The 19,346-nt window shown below is 42.2% G+C and overlaps 1 protein-coding gene across 2 annotated transcripts in view; it reads left to right on the top strand.

Moving 5' to 3' along the window:
- The window catches only part of LOC115370095 (calpain-3), a 48,754-nt gene that overhangs the window by 15,835 nt on the left and 13,573 nt on the right, over nt 1-19,346 (top strand). Inside the window, exons 3-10 of one of the 2 annotated variants that reach the window (XM_030066936.1) lie at nt 2,044-2,283; nt 7,416-7,485; nt 8,246-8,364; nt 8,610-8,743; nt 12,937-13,108; nt 15,560-15,631; nt 17,766-17,857; nt 18,230-18,304. In XM_030066936.1, the coding sequence (XP_029922796.1) occupies nt 2,044-2,283; nt 7,416-7,485; nt 8,246-8,364; nt 8,610-8,743; nt 12,937-13,108; nt 15,560-15,631; nt 17,766-17,857; nt 18,230-18,304 (974 nt within the window). Of the gene's footprint in view, nt 1-2,005; nt 2,284-7,415; nt 7,486-8,245; nt 8,365-8,609; nt 8,744-12,936; nt 13,109-15,559; nt 15,632-17,765; nt 17,858-18,229; nt 18,305-19,346 lie in introns of those variants that run through there. The other variant, XM_030066935.1, reaches the window with a different exon arrangement.

Here is a 19,346-nt window from a genome sequence, read left to right on the forward strand (position 1 = left end):
GTGTTGGAGTACCTACATGCCCTGCTGTTTTAAGTAACCTGATGTATAGATTTATGTGTAGGGTATCTGAGTTAAAAAAAAAAAAAAAAAATGACTTGATTGCTGTTCTGGCTAACCCTGTACGCAGTTCTGTCAGATTTTCCTCCAAACTGTGGAGTCACTGGAGAACAAGTCTGTATGTTAGACAGTAGTGGAAAGCTTTGTTTTATTTTTCTTGTTTCTTTTCTTTGTTATTGTGCTTTTGTTTTTGTTTTTTGTTTTTTTTTTTTAAATTGTGATATGGATCCCCTGGGTCTGAAATAAAGGGATAGCTATGTAGGGGAGACTGGGGTAAGTTGAGCCAAAGGGTAAGTTGAGCCACCCCCTGTTGCTAGGAAACGGTAAAAAATATTGATCATGTGACCAAATATTTAGGAGGAAGGCATCATTTCATGGAGTCTGTGAAGGTAAGAACCACATGGGTAAAGTGGTTAGACATTTATTTCCGAAAAACCATTTTTTACTCTTGAAAGTGAATTTAGTCTTTCATAAGTTTCATGAGTATTGTGTTAAGACCAAAATAGATCATTTTAAATTTGTTTTATATATCAGTTGTGGTATCTATGAGCTACAACATGAGGTCATAAACCTAGCATAAAACTGCACCATTTTAGTTGTGGGGACTAAAAAAGTCAAAATGGTAGCTCTGGGGTAAGTTGAGCCATTTGGCCAGGGGTAAGTTGAGCCGGTAGGGGTAAGTTGAACCACCGGCTCCTGTGTTCTGCGGTGCGTTCGGGGCCGAGGCCGGGGGGTCCGGGGGCATGGGGGAGTGCTGGAGGCCACAACTGCTGCCGCGGAGCCGAGGGCGAGGCATGGGCGCGCCACAGGACCCTGGAAAAAAGACTCGCAGACGCTCAGGCCGTTTTGACCACTTATGCCTTTACAAGGGTTAAATATTAAATCTCTAAAACTCCCCAAACCTCACAGAGTTGGTGGTACAGCAAGGAGGTCTGAGCAATTTATGTTCCCCTGCAACCTCGACAGGTGGAATATTGAGTGAAAGCCAAGGGCGGAGCTATGTGGTGGCCAATGGTGGCCATCACAAATATGTTACGTTCATATGTTCATAACTGACCTTACTGTCAGCAAGGACACCAAGAAACTAGTGTTCTAGTGTTTTCTTTCCAGAAACACAGCTGTTAATGTTCTCTTCCCAAGCACACTTTAAGGCCTGTTAAAACAGCTGTTTATTGTACCTGTTGGATTGTGTTTAATAAATAAAAATACACATGAATGTGAAGAAGTGACTGTCATTTAGGGAGGGAGAAGGTGAGGAAGGGGTGGGATGGAGGTGGGGAGGAAGGTGGGGGGTGAGTAGGGATACGGCTCAACTTACCCCGCTCCTATGCTCAACTTACCCCATACACGGGGTAAGTTGTGCCACAAGACCACTTTTTTTGGACAGGCTATATTATGGAAACAGTTATGTTAACACTCATTCTGTTTGTTTGAAGAGATGCACAACATCCTGAAATATATGCAGATACATTAGTTAGCGACAAAACTATGATTGCCTTGATGTAGTGATCCTGAATATGAAAAATGGCTCATCTTACCCCAGTCTCCCCTACCGTGATGTGAGGGAAGGTTTGGGAACCCCTGTGTGTGTGTCTTTGGCCTCTGAAAAGTTGGGGAACATCTGGTCTAAAGCCTCTGTGAGGCCTTTACTCAGCACCCCTTAACTGAAGTAGCTCTGGTGGTCGCTAACATGAAAAAGTTTGGGAGCCCCTGGTTTAACGCGTTTCGGGATCCCTCTCATGAAATAGTTTGAGAGAGTCATCTTGGGGCCCCCTTGCTTGAAAAGGTTTGGAAAACCCTGGTGAGCTCCTGCATGAGTGAATCCAGGGCGGCAGCAGCAGCACAAGCCGCCCACGCCTTCGCACTCAGGTGAGCATGTACCTGTGCGCCTTCCCAGGAGAGGCGTGGCCTGCCCTGCGGTTCCTCTGCAGAGGTGAGCAGACACGACCAGGAAAGGCAAGAGCAGCTGTGGAGATAAGAGAAAAGATGAGCGTGTCTTCAGAAGGCTCCGGCCCCTCGGTGGAGGACGACGTGGAGTCTGTGAGCTCCACGGACGAGCTGCTGGGCTCCCAGTCGCGCCGCTGGCTGGCCGACCTGCTGCACGGCGACATGACGCACGACAACGGCGAGGTGAGCACCGTGGGCCAGGACGGCCTGTTCGTGGACTACCACTTCCCTCTGGGGGACCTGGAGCTGCAGGACGACATCAAGTGGAAACGACCCAAGGTAGAGCAAAGACAGAGAAAACCTTTTAAAATCTGCAGTATCAGCCCTCAGTACACGGGGAGAATGTTATTCAGAAGCCTGAGCTGGAAGGCTGCTGCACAGGGTGAGGTTCACCCATCTCCAAGACCCATAACAGAAAGCTTTATTATTTAAATTTTAAGTAAAACGAACATTGGTTAAAGTATTTTCAAACTGATGTTTCTCAGTAGGGGACTAGAACTGAATATGTGGCATTTTAAGGTGGATAAAAGCATCATGCATGACTACATTCCTACTTATAATACCACAGAAAATACAAAATATAATGTGTGCTAGGTATATGTTCTCACTACTGGTACCAAAGATGCTCTAAAAGTCACTGTTGGTACTTTATTGCATAAAAATACCATAAAGTATCCATTAACAAACTTATTACATAGTGTCCCTATAATATCATTATAATACTCCCTATAAGAGAATTAGAAGAGAAAAAAGTCATATCAGGTCATTATTATCTCACTGTTAAGTACCACAGACACTCTGGAAGCCACTATAGGCTGTAATATTGATACTCAGGAGAAAAAGCCAAAACAAAACTAAAACATAAAGCAAGGATGATTAGGCCAGTCTAAACTCAATGTCGGGTACAGCCCCTATAGGAATATTATACTGATACCATAAGAGATGAAAAACAAACAAAAATAAAACAGCAAAGTACAATATGGTTATTATAAAGTATTCCTGAGGGAGCAATATAGTCATTATAATCATAGTGTAGTGTTTAGGACCTCTGCATGTTAATAGCTGTCAATTACAGTTAAACAATTAAATAAATAGAGGCTACTGGGAGAGTTTTGCATCAAATCCTTGATGTTGCCTGACACAAAAGCCTAACTACAGGTCAATGTGAAATGAAATTCACCAACAGTGAATCATATAAGCTATTAATCCTTCCTTGAGTCAGATTTGGCATGTTTTATGACATGTTTTATTACCAGCAGGGCCATGTCAGATGTGCATGTGAGATATTTTGCACCGGGACACTAACTGGGGAGGAAATCATAGCCTCTGGCCTGTGGACAGTATTTATTATCTCCAGCTGATGATAAATGAAACATTGCAGATGGGTGTGACCTCGAGAAAACATGACTGAAGGCCTGCAGGTGATCTGAGAGAGAAAGAAACTCCTTTCATATTCATATCCTTTTCTCTTCTCATCTCTTCTCTTCTCGTCTCTTCTCGTCAGGTCAGGTCATGGTTTGGATAAAATCTAACCTGCCGGTGTACGTGCACAGATCCTTTGTTGGATAAATATTTGACAGACAATCAAACGAGGGAATCTCCTCATGAAACAAAAGCTGCTGCTGTTTGTTGTGACTATACTAACTGAAGGCCATAATGCAGGCCAATACAGCACAACACAGTAAAGCAGAATGCATTGTTTTTATCACCATCTTGTTCCTTTTCAACCATTTTATGAGCCACATAATGGTAATTGTAATAGAAATGGTAACAACTTTAATAAACTTTATTACAGTGTGAATAAGATCAAAAAACAAACGGACTCTTCCAAAAATAAACTATATATATATATATATATATATATATATATATATATATATAAAGAGTGGACTGTTTTTCATTCAAATGTCTGATGTCTGGAAGAGCTCAGAAATAAAATTGTTAAAACATATTTTAGTTGCTTTTTGTGTGTTGATATAAATGTAACTGATTTTGTTAAATCGGCACATTATATCATCTCATATCGATCGCAGGCCCCTAAATCGAATCAAATCGAATCAAACTTTGTAATATCGGCAAATATCGTATCGTTCTCCAAAGAATCGATATCTTATCGTATCATGATGAAACTGGTGATTTACACCCCTACTCTCCACCACTATCACCAAACAAACACCAAGTGATGGAATATATTTTGGAGGAATGGAGCTCAGTCCCTCCAGCAGAGTTCCAGAGAGTTGGAGAATCTGCATCAAGGAGCACTGAGGCTGGTCTGGTGGGTCGTGGTGGCCCAACAGTTTACGAAAACACCTTGTTGGGTTTTCTTCTAATTTGTCACCCCTCTGTATGTACGAATAGCAGCCATTTCACTGGAGTCAGAGCATTTCTTCAAACTGGACGTCACTGTATAAAATGACCTATAGTGAGAATCACAGCCTCATCAAACTTTACAGACACAAGCTAGAGGAGAATTTAAAATAAAAATTGCAATACTTAAGAATCGCAAAACATATCAAGTCTGGAAAGTATTGTGATGGTATTGGATTGGGAGATAAGCATATTGTCCCATTCCTATGAAACAACCAGTCAGTCAAAACCAAAATGAAAGGTTTTCACTACTGTCATGGTATTATTACAAAGAGCTCAAACTGTTGACTACAGCACAGTCAGTGCTGTGTGAGCTCCGTGTGTGTGTGTGCTGTGTTAGCTCGGTGTGTGTGTGTGCTGTGTGAGCTCGATGTGTGTGTGTGCTGTGTGAGCTCGATGTGTGTGTGTGCTGTGTGAGCTCGATGTGGTTGCACAAGACGGCCTTACAGCGTCAGGCAGCATTCCTGCAGAACCCAGATGCTCATGGCCTCTAACATCCGCTCTGCTGCACAGTTTGGTCAGGTTTGTTCATGTAGTTGACCCTGGGAATGTGCACGGGGCTGTAAAAGCCTCTAATGACAGCTGTGTGTCAGCTGACATGCTCGTAGGCACTGCAGCAGGTTGTTAGGGGAGGAGAGACACTGTCAGTTTTGAACTTCCCCTACCTTCCCCTTTCAATCAGTGTTGTAGCAAAATCTGGATCACCTAGAAATGCTTCTTCACCTCAATTTTATGTGAAAGATGAAAAAATTATTTAAAATCTGGCTTTTCAAATAAGCTCAGAAGTCCAACTCCACAATATTGCAAATCTTTGCCAGCCTTAGTCAGCACACAAGTCCATTTCTTTGTTTGATCTGTTCTCCAGGAGGAAAATCACTACAACTGAGCCTGTGTGCTATATCATATTGTTGATGATAATACTGGTATAAATGTGTATGGGAAAAGTGATATAGCAGCATGATGAGGTGTTGAGGCATGAGCAAACCCTGCAGCTTCCAGCGTGTCTCACCACAACAACACACTCCGCAGCGTCAGCCTCTGACCAGGAACGACTGCAGTGTTTTCCACACCACACCATATATATATGCCCAAATATAATCCAACACATCCAACTCAGCTCATTTTTATTTTTATAGCACCTTTCATACAAACATGCGGCCCAAAGTGCTTCACATTGTAAGATTAAAACAGCACAAAAATAAAATAAAAATAAAATACACAGAATAGACAACAATATAAAGTATGCTAGACTAAAAATGACAGTAATAACAACTATAAAATGTTAACAACAATTAAATAAAAGACAATAAAATAAAAATAAAATAAACATGGCTAAAAATAAATATTAAAAACAATGATTAAACTAAGACTGTAACATTCCTTCAAAATAAAAGCCAGATTAAAAAGATAGGTCTCCTGTTTCCTTTTTTAAAAAAAAAAAAAAAAAAAGCGATCTTGCTGTCCTGATATCCAGGGGCGGTGTCTTCCACAGTTTAGGGGCATGAAAACAGACGACATCATATAGACTTGACCACCATGACCACATATCAACCTGCGACACTGTGATATTATTTGAAGTCTACATTGCCCACCCTTAGTGCCATGGCTCAGCATGACTGGCTGACCACCTGGCCCTTAGACTTAAACTGGACTTATCATGTTTAGGGTATTAAAAGTAATGTGTAAATTCATATGCAACTGTCTGAATGTCAAAATTAGTTTTGAAGGAATCAGGAAAACCCACAGATGAACAATTTATGGATCCCAAAGTCTGGCAGATGCTGATAAATGCTTCTGAGGCCACTGGCAAAACATTTCTTTTGGTAAATACAATCAGCTAAGAGTAACCTTAGTGGCTTTTTACTGAACAGAACATTATTATGTAATGAACATGATCTCAAACCACACGCGTGCATTGATTCCACAAGGAAGTTGTTTTGGCTGTACATTAATAACACGTACTTGTCTTTTGTTGTGTTCATTTAACCATGAAAACATTTCTGTGCAGCAGCAAAAAAAACAAAACACACCAAAAGACAAAATGAGGGCATTTTATTAAATTATTGAACGACACTTTTTATTGGGGACACAGATTGGGACACAACTGCTTTTCTGTTAAACACTGACATGTCAAAAGTGCAAAGTTTTTTGCACTTTGCACTTTGGCTGGAAGGCATTTTTGACCCTTAGCCTGCCACCCCCTCATATATGGTCTTTTCTAAAATCCTCATGTCCATCAATGTGTCATGACTGCAGTCTGCTATAATGTTGACCAGCCAGTGAGGATACACACTGATCCTTCTGCACTGCGGCTCACACATGCAAACACATGATGGCCTGGTTAAAATTGCCTTTACTAATCCACTGCAATGCATAGGCTAAAACAAAGTACTGAAGTCTGATGTTAGTTTTGCCATCCTGATAATCGTACAATTAAATGAATACTTTATTCCACTGATAGCAGTTTGCAGTGCTATAGTGTTTATCTGCAATCAACGTTTCAGCTTGTGCAAGTTTCTTCATCATAAAAGCACTTATGTTTCTGATTTTGTAGACACACACTGATGTGCCCGCAGTCTTATGTCTTTGCCTTGTAATGGCCATGCATCACAGTTACTGTGCAGTCAGATTAATGTAATCCCAGTGGATGTAATCTGTCATTTCCCAAGACTGCTTCCCGGTCCTGTCATTAAAATGCTGCGTGTCTGCAGGCTCTCCTTGGCTTCAGATTTACAACAAAGTCTCCAACTTTTAATTTAAATATACTATATATAATGTCTACTTTCAGATAATGCACAGTGATCTGTTTGACTAAGATGAAACATCTTGGAATGAATTCCTCATTTTATTCATTCAATAAAAAAATCTCAAATAGTCACAGTCTACAATAATAGAACAGAAACAAGCATTAAAAAGTCGGTGCCACATGGCTGTGACAATTGTCTCCTCTTGTTGATTTAATGCCACTCCTTTAAAAGCCCATCCTCATCCATCCTCTTCCTCTCTCTTCCATCCTGCTGCATGTCAACTCCCTGCTGCATTAGGAGATCTGCTCGTCTCCTCAGTTCATAGTGGATGGAGCAACGCGCATGGACGTGCGCCAGGGGAAGCTGAGTAAGTGGACGACTAATTACAGCCGGGGTACAACACCTCCCTGATAGAGAGTTGCACCCACTTTCCACCATCCAGTGCGTCAGCTTTCTGTTCCCTCTGCTCATCTGTTTGTGCTGTGCAGGTAAACATTAGCTAGTGATCATCAGAAGCCTGCCAGCCACCAACAAAAGCAAAAATCAGCAACATAACATCAACAAAACAACATGATTTATTGTGAACACGAATAGATTGCTATGGGAGGCGATCCCATGAATGAATGCCTTCCATATATGTATGAACTTGCACCTGGAGCCCAGACTCTGGTGGTGGTGATGAGGAGTGGACAGCTAGATTGGTGGTGACGGGGTGGAGGGTCGTGAAACGGCTGCAGTGCAGAGATGAGAGACCAGTTCAAATTTGACAGCTCACAAGTGATTGGATAAAGGCGAGTGTGTCAGGTTGTGATTGGTTGAGGAAGGCAATGCAATAGCTGGAAACTGCTTGGAGAAAGAGACCATCATCGTTTACGTGGAATTCAGAAAGCCTGTCAGGAAAAAGTGCAATAAAGTCCTTTGACAACAGTATCAAAGGTTTATTAGAGGATTGGATGCTTGCCAAAACATCATGGCCGTGGAAGAAGGAAGGGAAAAGCAAGAGTTTCCCAGAATCCCAGAGTTTCTCTTCTTTGTGGGACTTTTTTCTAGGAACAAATGCATTTTAAACTGTTTACCTGCCGTATGACCCACCCCACTTTTCTTCATCCCAAACCCTCCTTTGTTAGATGACTGCTGGTTGCTGTCTGCCATAGCGTCTCTCTCCCTGCATCGCCCCCTGCTGGAGAAGGTCGTTCCTCTCAATCAGAGCTTTCAGGACGGATACAACGGCTGCTTCACTTTCCAGGTGAGTCTCCTCAGTGCCAGCTAACCTGCCTGAACACATCACCTGATTAGAATTATGATTGTGATCATAATCAGTCCTGGGTGATTCCACTGTGACGATCTAAAGTTTACGCTAGTCACAGTTTAGTCCTTTGTGAGCTCCCAACGCTGAAGTGATGGGAATTGTTTCCAAGCGTTATTTGACCCAGGTCTGCAAAAAAGTTCAGGTCTTCTTTTTAAAACTTCTTTTTATCTGTCTGTCTGTAGTTCTGGCAGTACGGTCAGTGGGTGGACGTCAGGATTGACGACTTGTTGCCGACTCAGGGAGGCCAGCTGATCTATCTCAACTCCCCAGAGAAATATGAGTTTTGGAGCTCCCTGCTGGAGAAGGCCTACGCCAAGTCAGTGCCTGGCAATCTGTGTGTGTGTGTGTGTGTGTGTGTGTGTGTGTGTGTGTGTTAATGACATCTATGACTCCTTAAACAGGTTATCAAAAGTTAAGGCCTTTAAAAGTATCAAAAAATATTTGATGTAATGGTTTTTGAAGCCCTGTGTTTTCCCACCACTTTCACCAGTTTCCTGTTGAAGCTGCCACCAGATCAGATAGCAGCACTGACACCGTCTTCAGCTACATCTTCAGCTTGTCTTTAAGATCTCATTACATCCCTAAAAACGAATTGCTGCTGTCCATTTTCTTAGGTTGACTGTAGTTTCACAGCTTTCATTAGCTGTGTTCAGTTGTGTTTTCAGTCCCAGATGACATTAATACATTCTTACAAAAACCTGCTTATACCCGTGTGTATCTGTCTGGACACACTGGTAATCTGGAGGCTGAGCACACTGACTCGCTGCTAAGTAACAAACGCTGTTGTTGTAAGTGGCGTCATGACTCGCTGCACAGCACACAGGAGCTGGGAGGATCATATATTCTTTTTTTGCGGAAGCTTTCCTCCTTTGAAGACAAGTTTTACGAGTATTTCTACATGAGCCACAGGCAATCTGTTGGATTCCCTTTCCTGTCCTTCAGGGTCAGCTTATCGGAGCAAAATACACCTTCCTGTTGTGAGGGTTCTTAATTGCATTTGGCTGCTGCCCAGTTCATCAGATGTTGTTTTATTATGTGCATGCTCATTTTGTGATGACTATGCAATTATGGCAGGTCAAGATCCTGCAGCAATATAGAAAAAATCAAATGTGCCTAATTAATTGGCCTACTACTAGCTGTGCTAGTTAGGTTTTATGCCTTTTTTTTAATATTATCACAGTTGTGAGAGACAGGAAAGACCAACAAGTCCTCCAACCTAAACAACCACATAGGTTGTATGATCCACTGGGGTGTTTCCTAAATTAGCGCCCCCTATATATGGCAGGAGATACTGTATGTCAAAAGCTGTGGTGCGCATGCATCAAAACTGCAACAGTTTGGTTAAGTTTAGGCACCAAAAATACTTGGTTAAGGTTAGGGTAAGGTTAAGGTTAAGGTTATAGGACCTTCATCGTCATGGTGACAATAATAAACACGCAGAAAGGAATGAAACAAAAGACCCAGAAATGAACATTGGACTCGCTTCATGTGTAAATCGACCTTTAAGTCCTGTGTAGTGGTGACACATCCACCGCCGCAACACTGATGTTGTCACTTGTTACACTACGGCAGGTCACCTCCCTTCCTGACACGCCACATTGTTGTTATTTACACGACTACTAGAGGTCACTTAACTTTAAAATTGAACTATAGGTCATACACTCCTGATCAAAATCTTAAGACCAGTTGAGAAATTGCAAGAATTTACATTTTGCACTGTTAGATCTTAAAAAGGTTCTAAGTAGAGCTTCAAAATGCAAAAAGAACAAATGGGGGTGATGGCTTTTTTTTTTGCCTTTGCCATCAGGAGGTCATGACAGTGTGGATACCTGACAGAAAATGACACTGAATCCACATTTTTGCAAAGATTTGGGCTTTTAAAGGCAGTGGTCTTAAAATTTTGATCAGCTGATGAACAGCCTATTTCAGTTTAATGGTTGTTTGCAATAAATTGCTTACTCAATTTTTTTTTGTCTCACTCCCATTTCTTCTTTTTGCATTTTGAAGCTCTACTTAGAACCTTCTTAAGATCCAACAGTGCAAAATGTAAATTCTTGCAATTTTTCAAATGGTCTTAGAATTTTGATCAGGAATGTAATAAGCTGCTTGTACATATGACCTGTGGGGTTGTGTTTTGGTGGAGAGTCACAGACAGGCAGGGCAGGGAATGGGGACAGCATGCAACAAAGGCTTTTGAAGCCAGGCCGCTGTGGCCTCGCCTGAGTTTTGCACGGTATGCTCGCTACGCTACGTGTCGACACCTGACCCACTTCTTCAAGCAAAGAGTTCATAAACTCTTGATGTCTCCTGCTGATTGAACGCCACCAGCACAACGTGAAGACACGCGTGTTGATAACTGAACATACATGTTAGATACTGTCGCCACTGTTTAGCATTTCATGAACATAAATTACCACTAAATCTGGCTGTAAAACTTTGGCTGTGAACCTCCATATTAGTGACGTGTGCTTGGGCTGTTTTGGTTTGCTCTGTCTCCACCTGTCCCCTCCACCCCGCACATCCACCTGCCATCAATCCATCACTGTTTCCCTACAAGAACCCTGTGCCAACAGTCAGTCCCCACCGGATGGCTGTGCCAGGCAGTTTGTCGATGTGACATGCTTCTGTCCTTTACACCAGCCAGTTTGCCCACCTGCATTGCCAGTTTGTCAGTTTCTTTAGGCGCCTGCCTGCTCGCCTCACCTGCCCACCAGCCAGCTCTCAGCCTCTGCCTTTCCTCCCCCTCTCCTCTGCCTAGACCCCAGCCAGCCCCCACCTCACCCACCCTGCCTCTCTTAACAGTAAAAAGCCTTGTTTACCACTGTACCTGTAGCTGCTTGTCGGCTGTCTGCCTTCGGGCTCAGTCTGGTCAAGCGACATGTACTGTCTCATGTGACTGAACTCCCCTGCCTCCGCTTTTCTTACCGTTTTGATGCGACTGGCAGAAAATGTTTTATCATCTCTGCATCCATTAAATCACCCTCAGACCAAAGCAAAACATTGTTTTGTTGTTTCTTTCAGTTTTAAAACAGTCAAACTACACATACACACGTTATGAAATGTCTCCCTATAAAGCCATTTGTATCATATATGATACACATTTTCAATTCTGTTTTTCATTTTCAGTTTAATCAATACTTGACCAAAATACTGTTGTATACCTTTGGACACTTCCTCTGTTCACCCTGGACCATACCATTGGCACTTCAAGTACATATATATCATACAACAGAAAGATTGTGTAATAACATATTTTTTTATTTTTATTTATATATATGTATTTTGTTATAGGACTAAATAAAGGGTTCAGTTTCAAAAAATTGGAATTTTCTGCCAATTCTTTCATAGTTCAGGCTTTATAGGGTTAAGAAAGTTTCGCAACAAAAAGACAGAAAAAAACATTCAGTATCTGTGAAAAGAATCTCCAAATCTCCAAAAATTTTCATGGGATTAACCCTTTCAGCCCCTTTGCTGTCAGCTGACTGGCCTTTATCTGCCTGTCAGTCTCAGGTGATCTGCCTGCTGTAAACATGGCTTTGAGTGGATGATTTCGTCTGCCAGACGATCTGTCCCGACATGCATGGACAGTAGCTGCAGAAAATATGTGCAGGTACACAGCTCCAACAAGAGAAAAGTATAGCACCATGGTGTCCAGTAACAGATTGTTGGAAATATTTAGTCTCTTGACCTAAATTGTCACACTGGAGAAGCAATTGTTTCATAACACACATTATTCATATTTCATATTAAAACTGTTAAATATGTGTGTCATTTCAAATGACATCAGCATGTTACTGAGCCTCCGCCAGAGGAGCTGGATTTGGCTTTATTTTCGCCCAATTCTGTTTGTCTGTTTATTTGTTTGTTAGCAGGATATCTCAAAAATTTGTGAATGGCTTTACATTAAACTTGATTAATAGTTTGATCATTGGTCAAAGAAGAACTGGTGAATTTTTCACACCAATTGGCCAAAGTGGGGCATGGCAGTGGGTGTGGCTTCACATGAAACTGCATGTAACTTTTGAATGGATTGAATGACCTTCAGGTGGATCATGGGCCGGAAGAGCAGATCAGCTTTTCACACTGACCGCTCATAAGGGGGTTGTGGCAACGGGTTTGATTAACTTTTGGTGAATATCCAACATGTGGATATTCACCAGAGTTAATTAGATGTGAGCCAAATTGAAATACTCTGAATGAAAGGCCCATGTCAGCTGTACCCGTTCAGTTTCCATGGTCATTCCTCTGGTTCCAGGGCTCCTATAGAAATAATAGTATTAAGACAAATAACAAATAAATTAAAACAACAGAAATAACAGAACTAAAACCTGCTGGAAAGTGCATCCTCCATTGTTTTACATGGAGAAATGAAAGGGTGATTGTCTTTTTTGTGTCTGCCTACAATTCTCTCTCTCTCTCTCTCTCTCTCTCTCTCTCTCTCTCTCTCTCTCTCTCTCTCTCTCTCTCTCACTCTCTGTGTGTGTGTGTGTGTGTGTGTGTGTCTCTCAGGCTGAAAGGAGGCTACCGTGCTCTGGACATGGGCTTCCCTCACGAGGCCATGGTGGACATGACCGGCGGGGTGTCCGAGGTCCTGAACGTGGCCTCGCTCCCCAGAGAGCTGCCGGCCTTCCTCACACAGCTGCTGGCCAAAGGAGCGCTCATTAACTGTGCCAACTGCCAGGTGACGGTCACAGAGCCGCACAGCTGTCCGCCTGGGTGTGGCCAAGCAGCAGATTTACTGTTACATATTTAAATAATGCAATCCTGTTCATGGTTATTTAGAGCCCTTAATTACGGTGGCCCTGAGAGCTTTAAAAAAACACATTCAAATAGAGAAAACTCAAGTAGGCTAACTTAAGAAAAAGGAACGTTAGCCTGTTAGGCTAGGTAACATTAGCCTGTTAGGCTAGGTAACATTAGCCTGTTGGGCTAGGTAACATTAGCCTGTTGGGCTAGGTAACATTAGCCTGTTGGGCTAGGTAACGGTAGCCTGTTGGGCTAGGTAACAGTAGCCTGTTGGGCTGGGTAACGGTAGCTTGTTGCGCTGGGTAACAGTAGCCTGTTGGGCTAGGTAACGTTAGCCTGTTGGGCTAGGTAACGTTAGCCTGTTGGGCTAGGTAACGTTAGCCTGTTGGGCTAGGTAACGTTAGCCTGTTGGGCTAGGTAACGTTAGCCTGTTGGGCTAGGTAACAGTAGCCTGTTGGGCTAGGTAATGGTAGCTTGTTGCGCTGGGTAACAGTAGCCTGTTGGGCTAGGTAACAGTAGCCTGTTGGGCTAGGTAACGGTAGCTTGTTGCGCTGGGTAACAGTAGCCTGTTGGGCTAGGTAACAGTAGCCTGTTGGGCTAGGTAACGGTAGCTTGTTGCGCTGGGTAACAGTAGCCTGTTGGGCTAGGTAACAGTAGCCTGTTGGGCTAGGTAACGTTAGCCTGTTAGGCTAGACACCTGGGAGCAGAGTTAGCCAACGGACACAGTTAAGCTCAAGGGGTGTTGCTGTTCTTAGTTTCCTACTGAAACCGAGCCCGTTAGCCTAGCTAGGCTAACGTTAGCCACAGAGACCAAAGCCCTTGAACAGAACTAGTCAGTAGCTAGCTAATGTTAGCATTAGCTGCCAGTGTTTTAGCCAACTTCTTGTTGGCCTGTTAACATTACTGTATGTTCATGCCAAACGCAAAGCGGATTATTGCATCGCTAGAGTTTTAAAATTTGCGTCACACGGCGTGAATTTGCATCTATTCACTTACTTCTTTGCATTGACTTTGTATGTATTTACATCGCTTGAAAAGCTCACTTTACATTTGGTCTGAACACACAGTTTGTCTTCTTCAATCAAAAATGCAGTTTTGGGAGTCGCTGTTTACAGTAACCAGACGTGTGCATCACTTTGAAGTGTCCTCTGGAAACATCACTGATGCTTGGTGTAATTGCACTGCGTTTTCTGAATGTTGGACACGTGCTGTCAAATCGATGAAGAGGTTTTCTTCATTTGTTTGTGTTTTGTCTGTTTGCATCTGAAGTTGCAGTGTGTTGAGCTTTCAGGGCCACCGTACTTACTAAGCGTTGTAGTCATAAAGGGCTTTACAGGCCCGCAGTAAAAATGACATCCCTGAGTTGAATGGCCAGGGATGTCATTTTGAAAAATAGCAGCCTCTTCCAGTCCAGTCAGCAGTGCAGTTGTGTCGAGTCGAGTGGATAATTACTAGATCAAATCAAATTCAGCCAGTTAATGAAGTCAAATCAAATCCAAAGCAGAATAAGACAAACATTGTAAATAGCAGAGCGATGCACCAGAGCAGTCCATGTGCAAGATAATGCTATGTTTTTCATTTGTCCATAACCATTTAGACATGTTTAACACAACTTATTATTATGGTTTGTGAATCCTTCCTTACACGCCTTCTCCCCTCCATGTCCTGTTTACAAATGAATTGGGTTTAATAATAGTTGAAATCAAGAGGGGAGAATAGTTTTCATCTGGATTGATCAGGAAATGCGGATCCCTCTGCTCAGAACTCAGTACGAAGAGGCCAAACCTGACAAAAAATGATTTACTCCATAGTGTTACTGTTACAATAAGTTTAAAAGTTAAAGGTGCAGGAAAAACTTTGGTCAACAAACCATCACCCGGTCTTGAAAGCACACCTACCTGAGAGTCAGAGAGCCGGAAAAAGACATACCCTGGTGATTTTTAGTGTCAAGTTGCTGGATGGGGCACTTGGTCAAAAATGATAAAATGTCTAACTTCTAACCCCTAGTTTTAATTTATTCATAACTGAAACTGCCAACTATTTGAATTCTCAGACTGATGAACAACAAGACATGCTTGTCAGTTGTTAAAATTTTAATTTTACTTTTATATATCTTGTGGGTTTAGTTAGTGTATTTCTTATGTCATGTGTTACGAGGCGGTCCCAGGTGTGAAAGTGTGCGTGTCTGGATGAAAGTGATGCATCAATGGATGAATGACATTTAAAAAAATAAACTCCCCGTTAATGTTTTCTTTTTGTTTCCCTCCTTGTTGTCATTACTGAAAGTGATGGGTGTGTGAGAAGAGGCTTTCTTGTATGTGATGAGCTGCGTTAACGTGATTTTCTGCTCTGGTGGCTGTGTGTGGGTGGCTGTGTGTGTTTCCAGGGTCCTCTGGAGCAGAGGAATGAGCTGGGCATCATGTTCAGACATGCCTACTCTCTGACTGCAGTGAACAAGGTAACTCCCTCACACAACTCCCTGGGCCACCGCAAACTCAACTACTCTAAATCCATGAATATCACTATACAAGCAAGCACTCAAAATCCTGGATAAAAAACCAAGATCCTTCCATCATTGCACAATCCTCAATAAATACGGGCTACTTAGCTTTTTCAAAAATTGTTGCCTCATGTATAAAATCCAGCGCAACCTAGCTCCGCGTCCACTTTGCAGCCTTATTCAGTTTAGATCACCTGCAACAAGCAGTACCAGAGGGGCGGCTAGAGGGGACTGTGAAATACCACTCGGGAAAACCTCATTTGGACAATCGGTTTTCTCTTGTAGGGCAGGCAAAGACTGGAACACAATACCACACAGCATAAGGGAGTCCCTCCCATACAGCTCTTTTAAAGTCAAATTTAAAAAATGGCTGATCGAAAACCAAGCTTGTCAACACTAACCTCTGAACCTGAGCCCTCTGTAGCACATGGCCTAATCTTAATTTTACTTGCAGTGTTGTTGTTGTTGTTGTTGTTATTCTTGTTACTGATAATAGGATTGTGACTGTGATTATGATTGGTGATGTTCATAACGTGAATACTTTTTTGATAATATGAATATTGCTACTGTAATCTGTTGCTTTTAGGTATAGCCATAATCCTTCTGGCAGGGGGACTACCAATGGAAATTAGCCTTTTGGCTATAATTGGGTGCATTTACATTTTAGTGTCTTTTAAAATGTTTATTAATGTACACTGTCCCTCTCTAACAAATAAAGGTTAAAGAAAGAAAGAAAGAACAACCAGACAGACATACTCTCTGGATCAGCCAGACCAGCGTCACACATGCCTCGAAATCTTTTTTCATATCTTGACAGAAAACACTGAGCCACTAGGGTAATAGGTCCCTGTGAGTCCAATCAACAAACTCATTATGAATAAACTGCTTGTGATAAATTGCTGAGGCACGAGCAGCATTTTCTGCAGTGGTGTTGGACCCAGACTGCAGTGTAAAAAAAAAACACTCCTACCCAAATAAGTCAAGGAATTATTTTGATTTGGGGCACAAATGCAACCACTGAGGGAAAAATACTCAAATCATTTACTTAAGTTGAAAAAAGCATCACCATAAAGGATACATACTCCTTTAAAAGTAAAGTCCTGCCTTCAAAATATGACCTCAGTAAAAGTATAGAGGTATTATCAGTAAAGTGGGGTTAAGTAGTCATTGTGAAGAGTGGTTCCTTTCAGAGAGTTAAATTATTGATGCATTAACCTGTAGGAAGTATTTTGACTGCTGTCGGCTGGTTTACACTCTGACAGTACGTCCCATTTCATGTTTTGCATGGAAAAGCTTCTTATGCAAAGTAATGCAGCGCTGGAAACATAGGAAACGTAGAGCAGGAAGAGGAAGAAAGTCTCACTGAATGGAAATACTCAAGTAAAATAACAGAAACTCAACACTGGACTGAAGTACAAGACTGCAGGAGATCAATCAATCAATCAATCAATCAATCAATCAGACTTTATTTTAGGAAACACGATCATGAATCTCATCAGAGGAAACACCAAAAGCAGGCTGACAACCAATAAGAAAGAGATGAAACTCACAGCAGGAAAATAAAAGTAGTAATAAAATGTGTAAGGTATGAAAAATGATAAAATACATAAAGAAACAAGCAAACTCATAAATAAATAAATAAAAATTCTGTGTTAAGTTACTAATATTTAAGGTACTGATATTTTTGTACTGGTTTCAGTGTATCCAGTTGGCCACTTATAACGTCCTGTGTAAAAGTATATACAGTATGTTGTCATGTACTGAGAGGGTATGGCAGCTTTTATTGTGAAGGTGCAGGATGTAGTGTTGTGTGGTGGCACTCTGAGCTGGCGGTGAACATGAACAGTACAGCAGCTGTTTTGTCATCGAGTCACGCTCCAAACTGTAGATGAAAACTAAATGAAGGGTTACGAGCGTGAGAGACCGACTTTTACTTTGCGTGTCTGTTAAAAACACGTGGCTTTGTGCATTCAGCACATATCATGTCATGTTTTTTAAACGAGTCTTTACAGCTTCTCTCTTCTGTTTTCGCCTCGTCTTGCCTCTTCATTTCCTCCCACCCACTCCCCTCCTCCTCCTCCTCCTCCTCCAGGTGAAGACGAAGCATGGCACGGTGGATTTGGTGCGAATCCTCAACCCCTGGGGCAACACCGAGTGGGAGGGGCCATGGAGTGACTTCAGAGGGTCAGTGTACATTCACACTGCACCAAACCTCCGTCTGAAAACACACATGTTTCTTTAAACAAGGGAACAAATCTGCCAGTGGGATGAGATGGTTTCATTTGTTTCCAATGCTAATCAACTTGTCTCTAGAATTTTCTTGCACCTAGTGGCAGTTCTGCCATTTTCTGACTTGTTTCAACAGATTTATACTTGCTCCCTGAAAAATTCATGCAACAAGTGAAACTGCACTGGACAGCAAGTGGGATTATCTCATCTTCCTGTCCGCTTGTTTTAAGAAAAACAAGTTTCTAAGTTTGAATGTACGACTAAACGAGAGATATTTGTTGTGGTGAAGTTGAGGTGTTTTTTACAGACGTCTGTATCTGTCTGCAGGCCTGAGTGGAACTCAGTGAGCGTAGAGGAGCAGCAGAGGCTGGACAGAGTCAACAAGGAGGACGGCGAGTTCTGGTGAGTCCAGGAAGTTGTGTGACCGAACGTTTCTCCATGTATCACCATCAGCTTCTCACTTCCACCAAACGCCTTTGGAAAACCTGGGTTGGTGATTCCCCGGTAGAGCGCGTACCACTCATCCAGCCTGAGTCCTGATCGTAGCGTCCCGGGTTCAAATCCGACCTCAGGCCATTTGCTGCAGGTCGTCCTCTCTCCCCCCTGCCTCCCCTGTCTCTCTCTGCTGTCACTGTCAAATAAAGCAGAAATACCAAAAAAAATCCTTAAGACAGCAGCTGGGTTTCCAACAAAATGTTAAGCATATTTAAAGTGCTTTTTGAAAATTTGATAAGAGAAAATGCAAATGAATGCAGGATTCGATCAACTTTGTCACAGAAATTATCCTGAGAAGTTTATGTTTGGTTTATTTAGAGGCCAAAATGCCTCTCTGCTGCTGCACAGAGCCCACGGTCAAACCGTGCCACAAATCAGCTGTGTGCCAGTCGTGTGGTAAATGAACACGCTGGTGATCACTGAGGGAGGTTTTCTCTGTCAGGTGACCCACCACACACAGCATTTCATTTATTTAAATTATTATTCTGATGTACGGTAAGCTCAGAAAGTTCCCCGAAACAAATTTTCCCTCACCGAGTTAAATTCCTCAAAGGTTCAGGTGAAACTACTCACAAAGTACTATTTGACACAAAAAGGGTGAACGCTGAACAGAAACAAACTTGAAATAAATGTCAAATATGTCTAAAAGGATATTTTGTAAAGATATTATTGCATATTCATAGATCTACACATACTGAACGGGTGCAGGGTGTAGAGCTGCATTTAAAAATGACGGCCTGTTATGTCATGATAAAAAGTTCTGTAATATGATGAACAGAGGGGATTTGTTGTGGGTTTCATCAGTGGCTGGAGGGGGGCTTCATGTTTTTAAGCTACAGGCCGCATAACACGATTTTAATAAAGTGTTGATCAACTTTTATTAACACAACTGAGTGTTGGTGAGCGACCAGAGGGAGTGACCGACTGGAAAGACGTGAAGGATTTTCAT

The sequence above is a fragment of the Myripristis murdjan genome, chromosome 13, assembly GCF_902150065.1.
Source record: "Myripristis murdjan chromosome 13, fMyrMur1.1, whole genome shotgun sequence".
NCBI classification, from domain to species: Eukaryota; Metazoa; Chordata; class Actinopteri; order Holocentriformes; family Holocentridae; genus Myripristis; species Myripristis murdjan.